This window comes from Vipera ursinii, assembly GCF_947247035.1.
Source record: "Vipera ursinii genome assembly, chromosome: 5".
Lineage (NCBI taxonomy): Eukaryota > Metazoa > Chordata > Lepidosauria > Squamata > Viperidae > Vipera > Vipera ursinii.
In genome coordinates this window covers 62,317,826-62,335,961 of record NC_139518.1, presented here as the reverse complement: position 1 = coordinate 62,335,961, position 18,136 = coordinate 62,317,826, and the positions used below count along the sequence as shown (strand labels likewise).

Genomic DNA, 18,136 nt, shown 5'->3' with positions numbered 1-18,136 from the left:
TCCATAACATCTTTGTGTTCTGGTGTAAAATGGAAGTGAGGACAAATGGTCTGTTGCATTTAATATGAGAACAAGTATGAGTGAGAACAAAGGTTCATACGTATATGGAGTACAATATGGTTTAATTTGACTGTGTATTATAGGATTCAAAGTGATTTGTCATTGTAGTCTATTTAATTATCCAACCATAATTAAGTAAATTTAGAGCGGTGTGTGAACCACTGTGAAAATTGTTATTCTATACCAACTTAGAATGGGTGGTAGGAGATTTCAGTTAAAAAGTGTGACAAATCTTAACAATTGGAGTGTCAAGTTCTGATGGCTTATAGGAAGTAAGATAAGCATTCATTCTGTTTTAGCAAGTTTAAAATCTGCTAGAAATCTTTCACAAATCATTTTCACTTTGCCTCTTTAAGTAGCAAAATAGAGAGAGACAAGGCTTTCTGCTTCAGTTTATCTGGTAGAATTGTGATAAATGGGATTCCTCAAGAAACACATCACAGCTCGTTTCCTCAAGTATCTTTCTGAAGGTTTCTTAGTTTGTGCTTTTATTTTAAACTACTGTTTCAGCTTTCCCTAACTTGACACTCTCCAATATGTTAATCAGAAATGGCATTCTGGCTACTGAGAATTATAGTTCATTCACATCTGGATGTTGCCAAGCTGGGAAAGGCTGTACAGGGATCATCAATTCTTTTTACTTTTATATGAATCAAGAACAATAATAACATTGTGGCATTATAAAGAGATTTGGCATATGGGTTGCAGGGACACAAAGCTAGTAACAAATTATTGTGTTACTGAAACCTCAAAGCCATTTGAAAGAGATGGTGGGAAGACTTGTTTACAAGCCAAGTTCTCTCTTCTGTAAAAAGAAACCTATTATTTGTTTGTATTTATTATTTTGATATCCCATCCCATCCCAAAAATCTTTTACATCGGTAAGACTCTTTCCCATGAAAGCTTATAAACTTAATTTAGGCAGTTTTAGAAGGCCCATACAAAAAAGAATGACGTTATAAATGTTACTAGATACCAAATGATTGATTGATCAAATTTATATAGCCACCTATCTCACTGAAGGTGACTCTGGGTGATACACAACAAATGGTCACATATTTTACATTTATATATGTATATATTTGTATCTGTATATGTCTGTGTGTGTATGTGTGTGTGTGTGTGTGTAGATGATAACTGAGCCCAAAATTATCGTCTAATAGAAATTTGTTAAGGGCCACAGTTTTAAGTGAATCGCTGCATTTGTTAAGTTAGTAACATGGTTCTTAAATGAATCTGGCTTGGTTTGTCAGAAGGTCACAAGAAGTAATCACATGACCTGGGACACTGCAACCGTCATAAATATGAGTCAGTTGCCAAGCATCTGAATTTTGATCACCTGACCATGGGGATGCCGGAGTGGTCGTAAGTTTGAAAAATGGTCGTAAGACACTTTTTTCAGTGCCTAAATGAACTGTTGTAAGGGGAGTACCAGTGTGTGTGTGTGTGTGTGTGTGTGTGTGTGTGTGTGTGTGTTTACACATACACAAAACCAGGGGTTTTTTTCACCAGTGCACTAGCAATGACTACCAAGTCAAAACAATTTTTTGCATATTCTTACTTGCTAAATGCCTATTAGTTGGAGGCCTGGGCAAGCACTGGTGACTCCTGGCTAGCCAAGAAGCTAGGGAACAGATATCAGATGAGATAGAGATATATCAATAGAGATTGTCCAGGAGAAAGACCAATCTTTACTCCAAACGCAAAGAATCTTCCTGTTTTCCTTTACCAGACGTATTTTCTATAAAAGTAATACCCTAAAATATGCTAATGCCAAGTGGTTGAAGAATGGGAAGAAGGCCTTTCAGCTATTATAAACCTCTATTGAGATTGACAGTGAAAGAATTAAGCAACACAGGAATATAATTTATTGATTTGTTTTATTTGACCTCAATACCACTTTGCTCCAATTGGCACTCAGTGGCTCATAGCATAAAACAAAACAAAACAAAACAAACATATTTTTAAACAAAATGCATCTAATAGTAGCAAAATACAGATTTTATAAACAACAAACATATACACCCAGCAATGGGCTCCTAGCACTCTAGCTCAAAGCATGAGAGAAGAATCAGGTCTTCAAATCCCTCTGGAATAGCTTCCAGATGGGAGCCACCTAGATTTCAGGAGGAATCGGTCTGGCATCATGACAGAGAATGTAAATATATGCTTCTGGGGTCCCAATTGAGGGCAATTCTTGGGGCTTGAGTGATAATCCTCTAGGGATCTGAATATTCTAAAAGTCACTTGACCTTCTTGAATGCTTCCCAAATCCTGATTTGGGTACATTATTTTGAAGAAAATACCAGCAAGAAACATGGGGCAGTATTCTGAAAACCTAGAGATGGAAATACGTATAAAGTCCAGGTTCTGTCCTCTCAGGAGTCTCAGAAAATGGAATATTAAAAATTAGACCTTTATTTTATAACTGATTCTTCATCCCGATTGTGGAAAGTTTTGGACTGGAGAACAAGGGGAAGTTGACAGTTATAGACTAGGCTGAGAAGTCAAACAGCAAACCAGGAAAAGGCAGTGGAGAACTATTTTCACATTAATTGCTCAAAGAGCAACATGCCTGTGACCAAGTAGGAACCAGGAGGGGAGTTGACCTCAAAGTGGTTGTTAGCTTCTATATCTGGGGTAAATTACTAGATCTTTTTATAACTGGTCAACTAAAATTTCCAACTTTAGCTAAAACAAAAGCTTGCTTCTTTTCTTTCTCCTCATTGAGAGTTAAATCCTCTCAATTTCTTGTCTCAGTAATAAATTTATACTTGTATATGGAAGCCATTTGTTGCATAACCACTAGAAAGACAAGATATTAATGTTCACATAAATAAATCAGATACATCTGTACAAGATAAGAGACTTTCCCACCACCATTATTCTTTCTATCCTATAAAGATACCATATATTTGTAGGTTTCAGCTGTTGAGATAAACCACAAGATGATTCTTTCATGCTCTGTGACATCAAAAAACATTTAGATATATGTTTTTTTGGAACAGAATACTGAAGTAGACAGATTTAATGGGCTTCTTTTAACCATTGCCGAGAATGTGAGACAGAGAGAAAAAGAAAGATTGCAGTTATATGACTCAGTGTTCCAGTAGGTACAGTTTTCAAGCCTGAATGAAAAGAATTGGCCAGAAATATATTCACACATTTTATTCCTCCTCAGCATGCCTCATCAGAAAAAGTACAACTGCTGCATAATCTACTCAAATGCATTTATTTTTCATTCAGCAATCAAGAAAGCACTTCAAACAGGCTAAAAACAATTAAAATTGTTTTATTTTTTCTGTGATTTTTATTTAGCTAACTATTCTTACTGTTTAAATGTTTTAAAATCTGATCATTGGAAATCCAGCCTGCTTACCTTCTGTTTAGTTTTGCTTAGCTTATCTGAACAGAAAAAAATATAGAGGAAACAAATTGATTTCTATTTAGTTAGAAATAAACAGCCTGAATAGGAATGATGAAGGCACAGAATTAAATGCAAGACTACCAGATTGTCTCAGCATAATAGACGGCTGCTGGTAAACCAAAAAATACGTAGCTATACACATCCAATATTTTGGTTATATTGTGACAAACAGAATTTTCTATTTGCTAATTTTATGCTTTTGCCACACCGAGTTTTCCCTGTTACTAGAAAAAGCACAAATACATTATTAATTTTATGTCAGAGCCAGGCATAAGGTTATGTCACTAACCTTATTGTGATCTCTTAATGCAGCTCAGATGGTATCACATTAAGGAATAACATGGTTTGATGGTTTGGGTATAATGTGTTGTATGATCCCAGCAAATCGTAATCCATTTAATAAGCCGTGTTTAATCAAACCATGGCTTGATGGTTGAGTATGAAATTTAAATTCCATCACCATCTAATCTAAACGCTGGAACAAAATATTTCTTGCTGCAGCCATTTGGATAGACAGACACACACACACACACACACACACACACACCCTTAAGAATATGAATATAATTATAATTCCAAAATGTAAGCAGTTATATTAAATAATAAGTTTTATCTGGCTGAATGGCTATTCCAATTACAGTGTATTCTTTAATTTTATTTTACCTCCAAGGAACTGCCACCAACACTGCTAATAATCTCATGATTTCACAGAGGTAGGTAAAGATGCCTGTTTGCCTTTTGGAACGAAGAGGCGGGGAGTTTTAAAGGTATAATCCAGGGGTAGGCAACCTTGGCTCTTTTCTGACTCGTGGACTTCAACTCCCAGAATTCCTGAGCCAGCATAGCTGGCTCAGGAATTCTGGAAGTTGAAGTCCACGAGTCAGAAAAGAACCAAGGTTGCCTATCCCTGGTATAATCCAAGAATTTCCCTCTTCTAACTTTCTTTCTTCACTCTTTCCTACCAAGATTCTACTTTCTTACAATTTTCATAAGGATTACATATTTTCGCCTCTGTTTTAGGTGCTAAACCTGCTCCTGAGATATGTTTTCAGAGAGTCAATTCTGCAGGAGATCCATATGGAAACTGTGGCAAGGATTCTAAAAGTACTTTTGCGAAATGTGAACCCAGGTACATACTGTGCGTCTGTCCAAAACACACACAAAAAAAGTGAAGCAGTGCTAATAGAGATGCTGATGATAGTTCAACGATCCACATTATCCCTCTCTTTTCAGAGATTCAAAGTGTGGAAAAATTCAGTGTCAAGGGGGAGCAAGTCGACCTGTAATTGGTACCAATGCTGTCTCAATAGAAACAAACATCCCTCTACAAGGAGGAGGCAAAATTCTGTGCCGAGGAACACATGTTTACTTGGGGGATGACATGCCTGATCCTGGTCTTGTCTTGGCTGGAACAAAATGTGAAGATGAAAAAGTAAGGCTTAGAAATCCTGTCCCTCAATGCCTTTGATATCTAAGGTCTTTCAAATGTATATGTATTGCATCTAGTCCTTGTTTTTCATCTTACTTTCTGTACTTTGAACTAATAGCCTGGCAAACCTAACCTAAAGGATTATGCAAATAGCTCTTCTGGTGTTAACGATACTTAAGGGTTTATTGATGATACATGGAATCAGTTTACTGTTTAGCCAGAAGGAGTAGCGGTAAATTGGTACATAAATTTTTTTAAACAAGAGCATATAGTACCCCAAAAAATTTATTTTTTTATGTTGCTCCAGTTTCTGATAAATTATATATTAGGAAAAAAGAGGAGAATGAGCAAATGTTTGGTCCATACAATGAGTTACTCTTGCAATGTAGTAATATGCAAAGTGTTTATATTTTATGGGATTTAGGTGAACTTTCTTGTGGTTTGAGTTAATATCAAAGTAGTGCTAATATGATTTCCAATACTTCCTATATCCAGCAGAATCAGCTAAAGTTGATGACAGAGCTTAATTCAAGCATGGACACATTGGCACTTATATGAATAATTTGTGTGGAATAGTAAATGTTGAGCACATACAGTTATAATCTGTTATGTATCTGTCACCATGCACTTGGATAAACTATCCTTCCCTACCAATTTATTTCATAAAACATGTTTGGATGAATTCTAAAGTAAATGTCTCCCAAATTCATCCCTTTAGGATTTCTATATAACAGGGCAGACAATCAGTGAGACAAACAGCTCAAACACCATCTTTGTTCCCTCTTCACGGAATAACAACATTAAAAACCCAGCAACAAATTAACATTATTTTTTGTGATGAGATTTTTCATTTAATACACTTGCTGGCTACAGAAATTGTTACCTATTCCTGATCTTTAAGAATCTCATCTTCCTTGTCTTATATACCTTTAAATAGTCAGCAATACTGGTATTATCTGAAAATCAAACAGGACTGAAATGTATTTTTGTTGATGTTCTTCCCTCTGCCTGACATTTTTCTGAACATGAGATGAAGTAGTTTGAATGTATGGAACTGAAAATCCCCAGACTTGTTATTCTAAACAAGTTAAACATTGATATCAAATCTGTGTTGTCAAGAGCAGTTCAAGTCATTGTCCTATCTCAGATAACATGTTAGGATAATCTGGACTCTTCTAATATTTTTGCACACTGCTTGGAAGGTTGAAGTCAACATTATTTTTGCAGATCAGGTGAAAATATGGCTTTTTATTCTTAATTCGGGAATCAATTGCTACTGCCTGACTATAACTTTATCCATTAACTACCTTTCTGTGAGTTTGCTTATAATTATGTATATACGTGGAGAAGACCATAAAGATGGCTTTGACATAGCATTTCTTGTTAAGAATTGCCTCTACAGTAAAGCCAATTTTTAAATTTTTAAATTTTAACTTTAACTTTTGCTTTTTTTCATTCTATTCCATTCTACTTTATTTTTATTTATTTTCATTCTTGTTCTGTTGGAGAACTGTATGTTTACTATTTTTGGGGAGATCTGTATTTTTACCATTTTTTGTCATGGGGGAAGAAAAAGAAGAGGCAACATTCACATTCTGTTTCTCAAACTTCACCCAAACCTATAAAACTGTTCGAAGTTGACAGTTATCTAAAACGCAAACATCTACTTACCCTAAGTAACCAGGCAGCTCCACTCTTCCCTCTAGTGTCTGTAATAGATAGATATAACCTCTTGGGATGGAATCTACAAGTGGGGATTGAGAGCTCCTGACTTACATCTTTCTGCTTTAGTGCTTGAGGAAGCTTTCCCCTCACAAATCAAAGCCATTTGTCCACCAAATCCAAGGCTTATACAAGAAGGTGATAAGGATTTTTAAAATGTTACTTATTTTATAACGACAATTATTATTGACAGCATAAACAATATTGCCAATTTTGAGCTTTTAACTACAATTAACAATGAACTGAACACTGTAAATTTAAATTTAAACACAGTCATACAAATACTACTGCTAAGTCAGTCAAATCAAGCTTATCCAGAAACAACTGTGTCTTAAAACACATAATAGTGGTGGAAAGGCAGATCCTCTTTTGGAACCTAAAAAGAGAGTGGGGATAAATTAAGAGATCTAAAACTATATTCTAAAACTACATACCAGCAAATATCACGCTCTCAGGAAATATTGGACAAAAGGCAATTCCACTGTAATTATTATTTACAGTCAAATCAGATCACTCTACACATTCAAAATAACAGAGTAAATAGAGGAAAATGGAGGTTCAGAAGTGCAACCATTATCTCCCTCAGGTAGCTTGTACACTGTGAAAGGCAATTGATTGATTTGCAGAACATTGAATGGCTTCTATCCAGGAGAGACTCTAAACAAATCCTTCTACCCTTTAAACATCCTACTATGACCAGCATGTTGTTCAAAATGAAGCCAATTTTAAGCAACTTTGAAATCTTCTCGCTCCATGTGTTTCTCACACAGAGGGGGGTTAGCTCATTAATATCTCATCTTGGCAATAAGCGTGCTTTACTTTAACATTTAATTTCAGCAACATAATAATAGGTAACTTCAAGGACTTTCTATCACCACTGTCCTTGAGAAGAGATAGGCTGAGCAAACAATATGCATTTTCCACAGAAGTCAGTGTTATGAAGTACCCTTAGAGACAAACTTCATTAACTCTTTCAGTATCTTGCAAGATACTGAACAAGTGGGCATTACGAAAAAGGCTAGATGATCTGAAGAAATTATTACAATAACACATAAAATTGCTAAGACTTTAATAGACATGTCACCCCAAGAAAATAGTACCTATCTTGAGAAACCATCTGCTGGTTACTTCCTATTTTAACGTGGCAGATAAACCCAAAAAAGAACAGCAAAAAGTCCTCAGGAATAGTTTCTACCATGCAGTGCCTGTTTCCTGTTAAAATACTATACTACATGGAAAATGTAAGAAATGGAAACAAAATGGAGCCCAGTAGACAAGAGGAAATAGGATGCAACACTAATCTTTGTGAGTTACTAGCAGAGGGGATTGTAGGGCTAAGTGACAAGGAAGAAACCCTTAGCTCAACACTTCTAAAATTAAAAACAAGCCCCAAAACATCAGTTAGTATTTTCCCAATCACCCTCTCCTGGCAATATTAAGCATAAGAATTTTATCCCGTTACTGATTTGGAATAATGCTGACTGGAAGAACAATAGCAAATGGGACCTGATGGAGTTCCTCTTTAAATTTGACTTTAAGATTATATCAAACAGGATATAACTATTTCAAATACACTAAATTTGTTCCAAGCTGGGCAGAAATTCTCCTTGTAGTGGAGCTGGTGGACTCTCCATTGGCATGGACAGATAATGAACTAATGATCTGACTTAATTCGATTTCCTGTGTTCCTGTTTTAGAATATGAAATCTTTTTCCTGAAAGATCGTGTGAAATGATCAAATTATTTTAAAAGAGACTATTTCAAAATGTATACAAGTGAACTTTGAAACTAGTATCATGTTTCTTCTATGGAATGTAACACAAGGAACAATGCATAAATATAAGAAAAAATAGACTGGTGTATTATAAGATACATATTTTGGATGCAAAAAACAGTTGCATTATACAGTTTAGCTTTGCTTTCTCCTGGAAAATTTCCTGCAGATGTCCATAAAACTGATCATCCAGCTGGGATCCATCAAGCTCTGTCATTAAAGGGTTTTAGAAAAGTCCTGACAATTCACATTTTCCTTGGCCTTTTTGTGATTGTGTTCAGCTGTATTGTTCTTGATTTTCATCTTTAGTTCTGCAATATTTTAATACTCTCTAACAATAAATGGTTATTGCTTGATTTATTGCTTTTATTAAATTTTGTTCCTTTATTATTTATTAGATTGTGTTGTATAAGCTTCATGAGGAGGGCTTTAGTCCTTAGGTAACCTAGAAATGCCTTTAAAGCATCAAATAAATAAATAATGAGTAACACACAGCCCACACAATGTCCTCTGATTTAGAAGAATTGAAATTTTTTAGACAGATCTTCCAATAGGCTTGAGTCCTACTGACTTTTGTTTCAGATTTTAATTTTGAGTTCTTAGTTTTACTTTCTTGATTGGGGGTGGGACTTTTTATGAAAATGGACTCCAGTATCTTAGCACTGTGTCAAAGCTATAGTCTTTTCTGAGAGGAGAACGTAGAACACCTTGACTTAATGGTTGGAACTATGCTATTTAGTGGCTTTTGGATGACATCTTCTTCATTAACTATGTGCTTTAGCATATTCCAACCTGGGAAAGTTGCCAAAGCATAAAGCAGTTCCTGTAGCTTTTCACTTCTAGAAGAATTTATAAAACATCTTGCTCAGTATATCTATGCATAGCTTTTCCAGAGTAGTCAAGCAAGAAAGGAAAATAATGAAAAGCTATGAGAACAATGCCTCTGAGAATTTGAGAGAGGTAGGCTTTAAGCAATGTCCTCTGAGATTGGCAGAGTACAGATCAAGATTAGTCTCTGAGCTTATGCTTACTTTTGAGGTCTATATGCTTTATGTGTTATACATAAGCTTGCGGCAGTATCTTAATATTTGTAATCAAATATTTGTTTTTGTTTTTGTATATCTGAGCAAGACAGAAATGGAGAAAACTCCTTGTGCGATCTGTAGGGGATGTACCATATTTGTTTTCCTCTCTGAAGACTAGAAGAAATACTGCAAGTTCAGGCAGATTATCTTCATGGAAGAGAAGGTGAAGAGGCTAGAAACAAAATAGTCCCCTTTACAGCTTATTAGGAAAGATAAGGAATTCTTGCACGGGACACAGAAATGTTAGCAGGAGGTTAAGAATACCATGAAACCACCTATGTATCTCTGGATGAAGAATAGCCACCATAAAGCCAAGGTGATGCAGTGATTAGAATGCAGTATTGCAGGCTAATTCTGCTGACTGCCAGGGGTTTGATCCTCACTGGCTCAAGGTTGACTTAGCCTTCCATCCTTCCAAGGTCAGTAAAATGAAGACCCAGATCGTTGGAGTCAATATGCTGACTCTATAAACCGTTTAGAGAGGGCTGTAAAGCACTGTGAAGCGGTATATAAGTCTAAGTGCTATTGCCATAAAACAACAGAGAACTCAAGGAAGATCTTGCATGGTGTACAAAGGAAAGAATGATAGCCTCTGAAGATGAGGATGTCATACGTGGAAGTGAGATTCCGTACTCAGAGAGACTGAAGCAATGATCCGTAAGCCTGATAATGGGCCAAGCATCCATTTCTTCTATTAAAGAGCATGGCTTGCATATAAAAAAATAAAGAAATGAAAACTGGCTACACAGATGGCGCCAATAGAAATAGTTTGGATTCTCTAACAATTGAAGTAGTATTGTTGAGTTCTCATCTCCTTCCTGATAGTATTTCATCAATAATGCTCTGAATCAAGCTCACCTCTTCCCAGAAGTCCTTTATTTTAAAAATGAGGGATTTCTGGCAACAGACGAGCTTGATTCAGAGCATTATTGAGTAAATACTATCAGGAAGGAGATGAGAACTCAACAATACTACTTCCCCAGGGACTGAGACAGGGAGGGGTAGCAGGATGTGAAAGCACTCAGTAAAGAACATATCATTAAAGGAAGAGACAAGTCAAGTGTGATGAACTGAGGCTTTCATGGCCTTTATCCATATATCCAGAATGTGAGGAACAAGCAAGGAAAACTAGAGGTCTTAAGACTCTATATTTATCTAGAAAAATGCAATCTGATCTACTTTTTGGTAGAGGTTCCAATTTAGTTGCACACAGGAGTAGCCATAAAATGCCTTCATCAGTATCCTACAAGGAGAGCAGGGAAAGGAAAAGGGCACATGTAGTATCTCATATTAATCCTTAAAAGAAAATGTCTAGCTTCAGTTGAATATTGATCTTTAAAATCCTCTATATCCAAGTATGTATTTGAAACCAAAATATTTCGGGGGGTTTTATTCATCCACCTAGCATGATAAATGGCCCTTCATGATGCTCACATTTTCAGTGTACATTTGAAATGCCTTTATACATTCTAGATAATTTATCTGGCGTCATGTACCAATAATACATCCTTTTATAAAAATTATCCTTGAGACCTTAACACAATGTAAACTTTTTTCTTTTTCTTTGCTCTTTTTCTTTTTTCTTCTTTATATTAGTTTGTGTTTTCAATGAATTGTGGCCGCTCTGAAAATAGCTCCTAGATCCAGGATGGCACCATGCAGGGATGCTGAAGGGCAGAGTGGCTAGCTCTCCTTCCCCGACAGTGAGCTCCAGAGTTATTTAAATCAATTGAATTAAACCACACAACTGCCTGCTTTTAATACATCTTTGTTCTTATTTTAATAGCAGCCACTTTAATGTAGTGTGGTCAATAAGGATTAGATAAAGAACTGGTTCATGTCGTCCAGCCATCGGCCTGTCACTCTCCTCTAGCTCAGCTTTGTTTATAGGGCTGTTTTGTGATATTAAAATTAGGAGAGGCTCCAGTATAGACCCCTTGAGAGTTTTTTTTCTGCTGAGTTATAAATGCAATAAGTAAATAAAAACAAACAATTTGGTGTGCCATGGGATACTGAATGGTTTGTTTGTTGTGAGGCTTCAGTGGCGTATTATATTTGTTGTGAAGCCGGTTCCCTTTCATTTCTTTCCTAATTTCCCCTTTCCTTAGAGGGAATATCTACCCTGATTAAGCATCAGTATTCTGTTCTGCTTCATTTTGTCCCCTGCCTGCTCATAAAAATTGTGCCTGACTTTTAGCCCTGCTGAAATAAGTCCCCAAATTAAAGGAGAGCAGATATTACAGTAGAGATCTGATTGTTGACCTGGCATCTAATACCATTCCTGGACCGTATAATCTTTTCTCCACTCTGATGATATATCAGGCACTCTGTAAGTGGGTCATTTTAGTTTGCATTGTGAGTCTGCTTTTATGGGGATGTCAATCTTTCTTTGTCCCTGTGATTCAGCTCCAGTGAAATAGTGAAGTTAACTCTCTGTGATGATTGCATGAACAATGCATGTTCGATTACATGCCACTCCCTGTTATTCATTTCCCTATAAATAAAAGATAAATGTATCTTCTTCAGGCAAATGCTAATTTAACCCTGCAATAAAATGACAAATTCTGTTTAAAGTTTGAGCCCATAATAATCTAATTTACAAAGGAAGGCAGTTTAATTTGAGGGTGGGAATGTGGGATAGACTTAATATATAGTTGGACAAAAATTAACCTCTGGCAGCATTTGAAATATATTTAGCTGTTATGGGCTTTTCTTCAGAAAGAACTCTCTTGAAAAAATAGAAAAAGCTGCCATTACCCATTTTGAATTTTTAAATATTTGGGAGTTTCCTTCAACTGTTGCTTTCCAGTCCACTGCTGATCTTATCACAAATTGCTTTTGACATTACCTATTTTTTTAAAAAAAGATAAGATAAGATGATAGATGATAAGATAAGATAAGATAAGATAAGATAAGATAAGATAAGATAAGATAAGATAAGATTAGATAAGATAAGATGATAAGATAAGATGATAATCTTTATTGTCATTTTTACTGTGGGCACAATGGCGCACATCGAAAATGAAATTTAGTTGCCCGCTCTAAATGCCTCTTAATATAGATGTTATTGTTGAAGTGAAAGGCTTTGACAAATATATTTGGCATGATATTACATAATTGTGTGTACTGGGATGAGATAGTGTTTGCATCAGTAAGAAGCCACTGACTTCTAAAATTTAAATTCAAAAATTAACTTATCTTCACATAAAGAGCAGATTTTCCACTTCTATCATGCAGATGGTAATTCATGAGATGAACCTTTGCTGTCTATCTTATTTTTGTATTCTCTTTTTTCTCTCTTACACAACCCCCATCACATTCAACCCCCCCCCCCAAATTGGACCATGCAAGTTTGAACAGTGCCACAGTCAATCAATCAGAATAGAGCTGGAAGGGATCTTGGAGATAATAATAATAATAATAATAATAATAATAATAATAATAATAATAATAATAATAATAATAATGATGATGATGATGATGATGATGATGATGTCATCAGATGAGGGATCTTCCAAGGGGACTCACTTTCACCACTACTGTTCAACATCACATTAATTCCATTGACAATAATCTTAATGAAACACAAAACTGGGATACCACATCTCAAGCCAGTATGGCAAGATAAACCATCTACTATATATGGATAACTTAAAACTGTATGCGAAAAGCCACACTGAACTTGAATCAATACTCAACACAGTTCAACTGTTTAGTGGCGACATCAGAATGAACTTTGGACTTGGAAAATACGCTATATTATCCATGCAACGAGGAAAAATGGGAAAAATAGAAGGAAAAGAACTGGGAAATGGAAATATTGTGAAAGCACCAGCAAAGGATGATGGTTACAAATACCTAGGCATATTGGAAGCAGATAACATCTTAAATGGAAAAGTCAAAGAGTCAATGCAAAAGGAGTACATGAGAAGAGTCCACAAAATATTAAAATCAAAGCTGAATGCTGGAAACATAATTAAAGCCATTAATACATGGGCAGTCCCAGTGCTACGCTACCCAGCTGTAATTATCAACTGGACTTCAGCTGAACTGGAAAACCTAGGCTGGAAAACCTGTAAACTTTTGAATATGCACCACGCTCTACATCCATGAAGTGACATTGACAGGTTGTATCTGCCAAGAAAAATAGTGGGTAGAGGGCTATTGCAAATCCACCAAACTGTAGAAGAAGAAAAACGAAGTTTGAATGACTATGTAAATCAAAGTACAGAAAAATTGCTGAAGGCTGTGAAAACAGAGAGCATTATAAAAATAACAGAAACAAAGGCAGAATATAAGGAAAAACGGCTAGATGACAGATTAAATATATGGAAAACCAAAGCTTTGCATGGACAGCATTTGAAAAACATTGAAGGAAAATGTGATAACAACTTGACATGGGCATGACTTAAGATGGGAACCATCAAGAAAGAAATGGAAGACTTAATACTGGCTGCTCAAGAACAAGCACTACAAACTAATGCCATGAAAGCGAAGATGCAAAACTCCACTGACAATCCAAATTGCTGACTTTGCAACGACAAAGTTGAAACTGTTTCACATTTAATATGTGAGTGCAGCAAAATCACGCAAACTGATTACAAAGCTAGACATGACCGAATTGCTAAACTAATCCACTGGGCATTGTGTAAAAAATACGACTTGCCTGTGTCCAAAAAGTCATGGGAACATAGGATGGAAAAAGTTGTTGAGAATGAGAGGGTGAAGATCTTGTGGGACTTCCGAATACAGACAGATCGCCATTTGGAACACAACACACCAGATATCACAGTTGTAGAGAACTGAAGTGTACAGTTGATTGATATTGCTGTACCAGGAGATGCCAGAGTCGAAGAAAAAGAACTGGAAAAAATTATGAAATACTGCGACCTGGCCATTGAAACTGCGATTATGGATGAAACGAGTAACAGTGATACCCATTGTCATCGGGGCACTGGGAACTATGTCCAAAAACTTTGCAAAATACATCAAGAAATTGCAGCTTCCTGCAATAACTCCAGTAAAGCTACAAAAAACTACGCTACTTGGAACATCTTACATTTTAAGGAGATACCTGGTTGATACCTAGGATGCTGGCAGCAACCCGTGTCAACCATTAGTGCCAGTCAGTTTCAGTGTTCAGTTGACTGAGTTTCATGTTTTATGAATAAAAGCTTAATAATAATAATAATAATAATAATAATAATAATAATAATAATAATAATAATGATGATGATGATGATGATGATGATGATGATGATGATGATGATGATGATGGAAGGGACCTTGGAGATCATCTAGTCCAACACCCTGCTCAGGCAAGAAACCCTATACCATTTCAGACAAATGTTTGTCCAGTGTTTTCTTAAACATTTCCAGTGTTGAAGCATTCACAACTTCTGGAGGCAGGTTGTTCCACTGATTAATTGTTCTAACTGTCAGGAAATTTCTCCTTAATTTTAGGTGGCTTCTCTCTTTGGTTAGTTTCCATCTGTTGCTTCTTCTTCTGCCTTCAGGTGCTTTGGAGAATAGCTTGACTCCCTCTTCTTTGTGGCAGCCCCTGAGATATTGGAACACTGCTATCATGTCCCCCCTCGTCCTTCTCTTCGTTAAACTAGACATACCCAATTCCAGCAACCGTTCCTTATATGTTTTAGCCTCCAGTCCCCTAATCATCTTTGTTGCTCTTCTCTGTACTCTTTCTAGAGTCTCAACATCTTTTTTACATCGTGGTGACCAAAACTGGATGCAGCATTCCAAGGGTGGCCTTACTAAGGCATTGTAAAGTGGTATTAACACTTCACGTGATCTCGATTTTATCCCTCTGTTAATGCAGCCTAGCACTGTGTTGGCTGTTTTGGCAGCTGCAGCACACTGCTGGCTCATATTTAAGTGATTGTCCACTAGGACTCCAAGATCCCTCTCACAGTCTTCTAGTCCAACCCCCTGTTCATACCATTTTAGACAGGTGGCTGTCCAGTCTCTTCTCAAAAACCTCCAGTGAACCTATAACTTCTGGAGGCAAGCTGTTCCACTGGTTAATTGTCCTCACTGTTAGGAAGTTTCTCCTTAATTCCAGGTTGCTTCTCTCCTTGATTAGTTTCCATCCATTGTTGGATATAATAGTAATATTACATTGTCTGTTTTTTGGAGGAGAAAGGGTACACTAACTCCTCCATCATGTAGAGGAATGCTACCTTAGGTTTCCACAGTGACATTCATTGAGTCAGTTTTACCTAGTGGTTAAAGCACCAGGCTAGAAACCAAGAGACTGTGAGTTCTAGCTGGGTGACTTTCTCTCAGCCTAGAAAGGAGGCAAACCACTTTTGAAAAATCTTGCCAAGTAAATTGCAGACACTAATCTATGCAGCTGCCAAAAACTATGCAGGAGTCAAAAACTGACTTGAACACATGCACGCGGGTGCATGCACACACACACACACACACACACACACACACACACACACACAGAGAGAGAGAGAGAGAGAGAGAGAGAGAGAGAAAGAGAGAGCACTGATGTTCACATATAGGATTTCAAACTTTCCATTATCTTCAGAGAAGGAAGTGATAAAAATTAACAGTATCTTTCTAATATTTGCTGAACTTGCAAATAGACACAATGTAATTCTAGATAAATAAATTATATCTGATAGGTTCCACACTTTAAAAAAGCAGCTTGGTGGCCCACCCAACACATCCCAAAATATGCATATCTAATTTCCAATAAGCTTTAGTTAACAATTCCTCATGGATCTACAGTATGTAGCCATTGGGACACCCAAAATGCTGGACTGAGGGGCACTTGATCTGATGTAACAGGACTCTTTTTACATCCTTATATTCTTAACTTGGAAATACACCATACTCAATGTGGCACAGTTGTCCTAAAGACATAACATATAGCAGTCAGGAAAGAAGCAGATTTTTGAAAGAAAAAAATATTAGATTGATGTATGCACAATGTTCTGTAAATAAGGCAGTCGACATACTTCCTGCATATTTTCTTACCTGCAGCTTTGTTCCATATTCCAAGTTATTTCATTCAGAATCCTTTAGGTCTTAGCATCTTGCTATCTTATTTAACTGTGCAATAACGGTTGATAAATTTAAGGAGATGGCATCAACATTACTTCATACCTCTCTAGATCAAAATCTACTCTTTAAGTTTGAAATCATAACCAGAAGAGATTGGCTATTCTCTCTTGAATTAGAAATACAATACAGAAAGAAAAGTCCAGTTGTTTGGTCTTTATGCCATAAATTATCTTTTGCCTGCTCTTATGTCTTTACAGATCTGTCTTAATCGCCGCTGCCAAAACACCAGTGTGTTTGGTGTTCATGAATGTGCAACAAAATGTCATGGACGTGGGGTAAGTATTACAGATTCAATTTTTTTATAGTCAGTCAATCTCCAGCTGAGCAATAAATCATTCATTGGTTATAGCCCTTAAAAACGGTGATTTTTTTTTTGTACTATATCTCTCAGGTTTTTTCAGCCTCTGCTTCCAGAATGATCAATTTTCAATGCCCTTTCAATGCCCAAGAAAGGAAATGTGGCTTTTATTTGACAAAGCAATATTGCTGGTCATGGTGACCTTATCTTTGCAACAATTAGCATTCAGCACTTTAAAAACTAGAATGAGTTCACTTATGCTCTTGTTAATGGTTCAGGCATAATAGACCGGAGTGAAGGATTCTTTCAAATATATCCAGCTGTTTGGAGCAGAAGCTGATAGGCATGTTCAACCAAGCAGATGTAACAGAAATGAAATATTTTTAAAATGTTTTACAAAACAAAATGAAGTTAAAGCATTTAATGAGTCAGCCAGTCCTTCAGGTCTTCAAGGAAGTGTTCAGGGGAAAAATCAATTATGCAATATAAATATAAATATATTAAAAGTAGCATAGTAATAGCATCCACCATTACTATAAACAGAGTTACAGATAAAAAAGCAAGACAGAAATTATATATGACAAGCTGGAGCAGATATGGTCAACCTTCTAAAATTCAATGATGGAGGCTCCTATAAAAAATCTTCAGGAAATCCTTAACTTAGCCACATATGTTTGAATGCATGGTATTTTGTTCTAGCACACAGCAACATTCACAAGTAAGACACTTAATTATCTATGGACAAACCACAAATGAGATCCCACCGGTCACCTATTTTGGTTGTAACTTCTTCAGGCTTGTGAGACTAGGTGTAATTTAAACTTATTTAGTAGATCTTCATTGATCTGAGAAAGCAATTAAGGCAATAAGCAAATACTGGGGTGTCAAACTACCGGCCCACAGGCCGGATGCGTCACACGGAAGCCGCACCCACCACATTGCTGGCAATGGCAAAACAGTCCCGATATGTCACGTGGCATCACATGACATCACGAGTTTGACCTGTCTGCCTTAAAGATTATAATCAATAATGCATGTAACACTCTAGGGCAGACATGTCAAACACAAGGCCCGGGGGCCAGATCCGGCCCGCGAAGTGATTTCATGTGGCCCGCGAAGCCATCCTGGAAACAGTGAGGGAATGGCCCCCACTGCCTTGGCCCTGGCCCAGAGACCCTCCTTCTGCCAGGGACCCTCAGATCTGTCCCACTCCTGCCCAGGCCCCCATAGGCACCCTTGATGCGAA

At 36.7% G+C, this 18,136-nt stretch overlaps 1 protein-coding gene across 1 annotated transcript in view; it reads left to right on the top strand.

Annotated features, from left to right (window-relative positions):
* The window catches only part of ADAM12 (ADAM metallopeptidase domain 12), a 306,835-nt gene that overhangs the window by 263,041 nt on the left and 25,658 nt on the right, over positions 1 to 18,136 (top strand). The window contains exons 15-17 of the mRNA XM_083364104.1: positions 4,508 to 4,616; positions 4,721 to 4,919; positions 16,790 to 16,867. Of these exons, the coding sequence (XP_083220230.1) occupies positions 4,508 to 4,616; positions 4,721 to 4,919; positions 16,790 to 16,867 (386 nt within the window). The remainder of the gene's footprint in view (positions 1 to 4,507; positions 4,617 to 4,720; positions 4,920 to 16,789; positions 16,868 to 18,136) is intronic.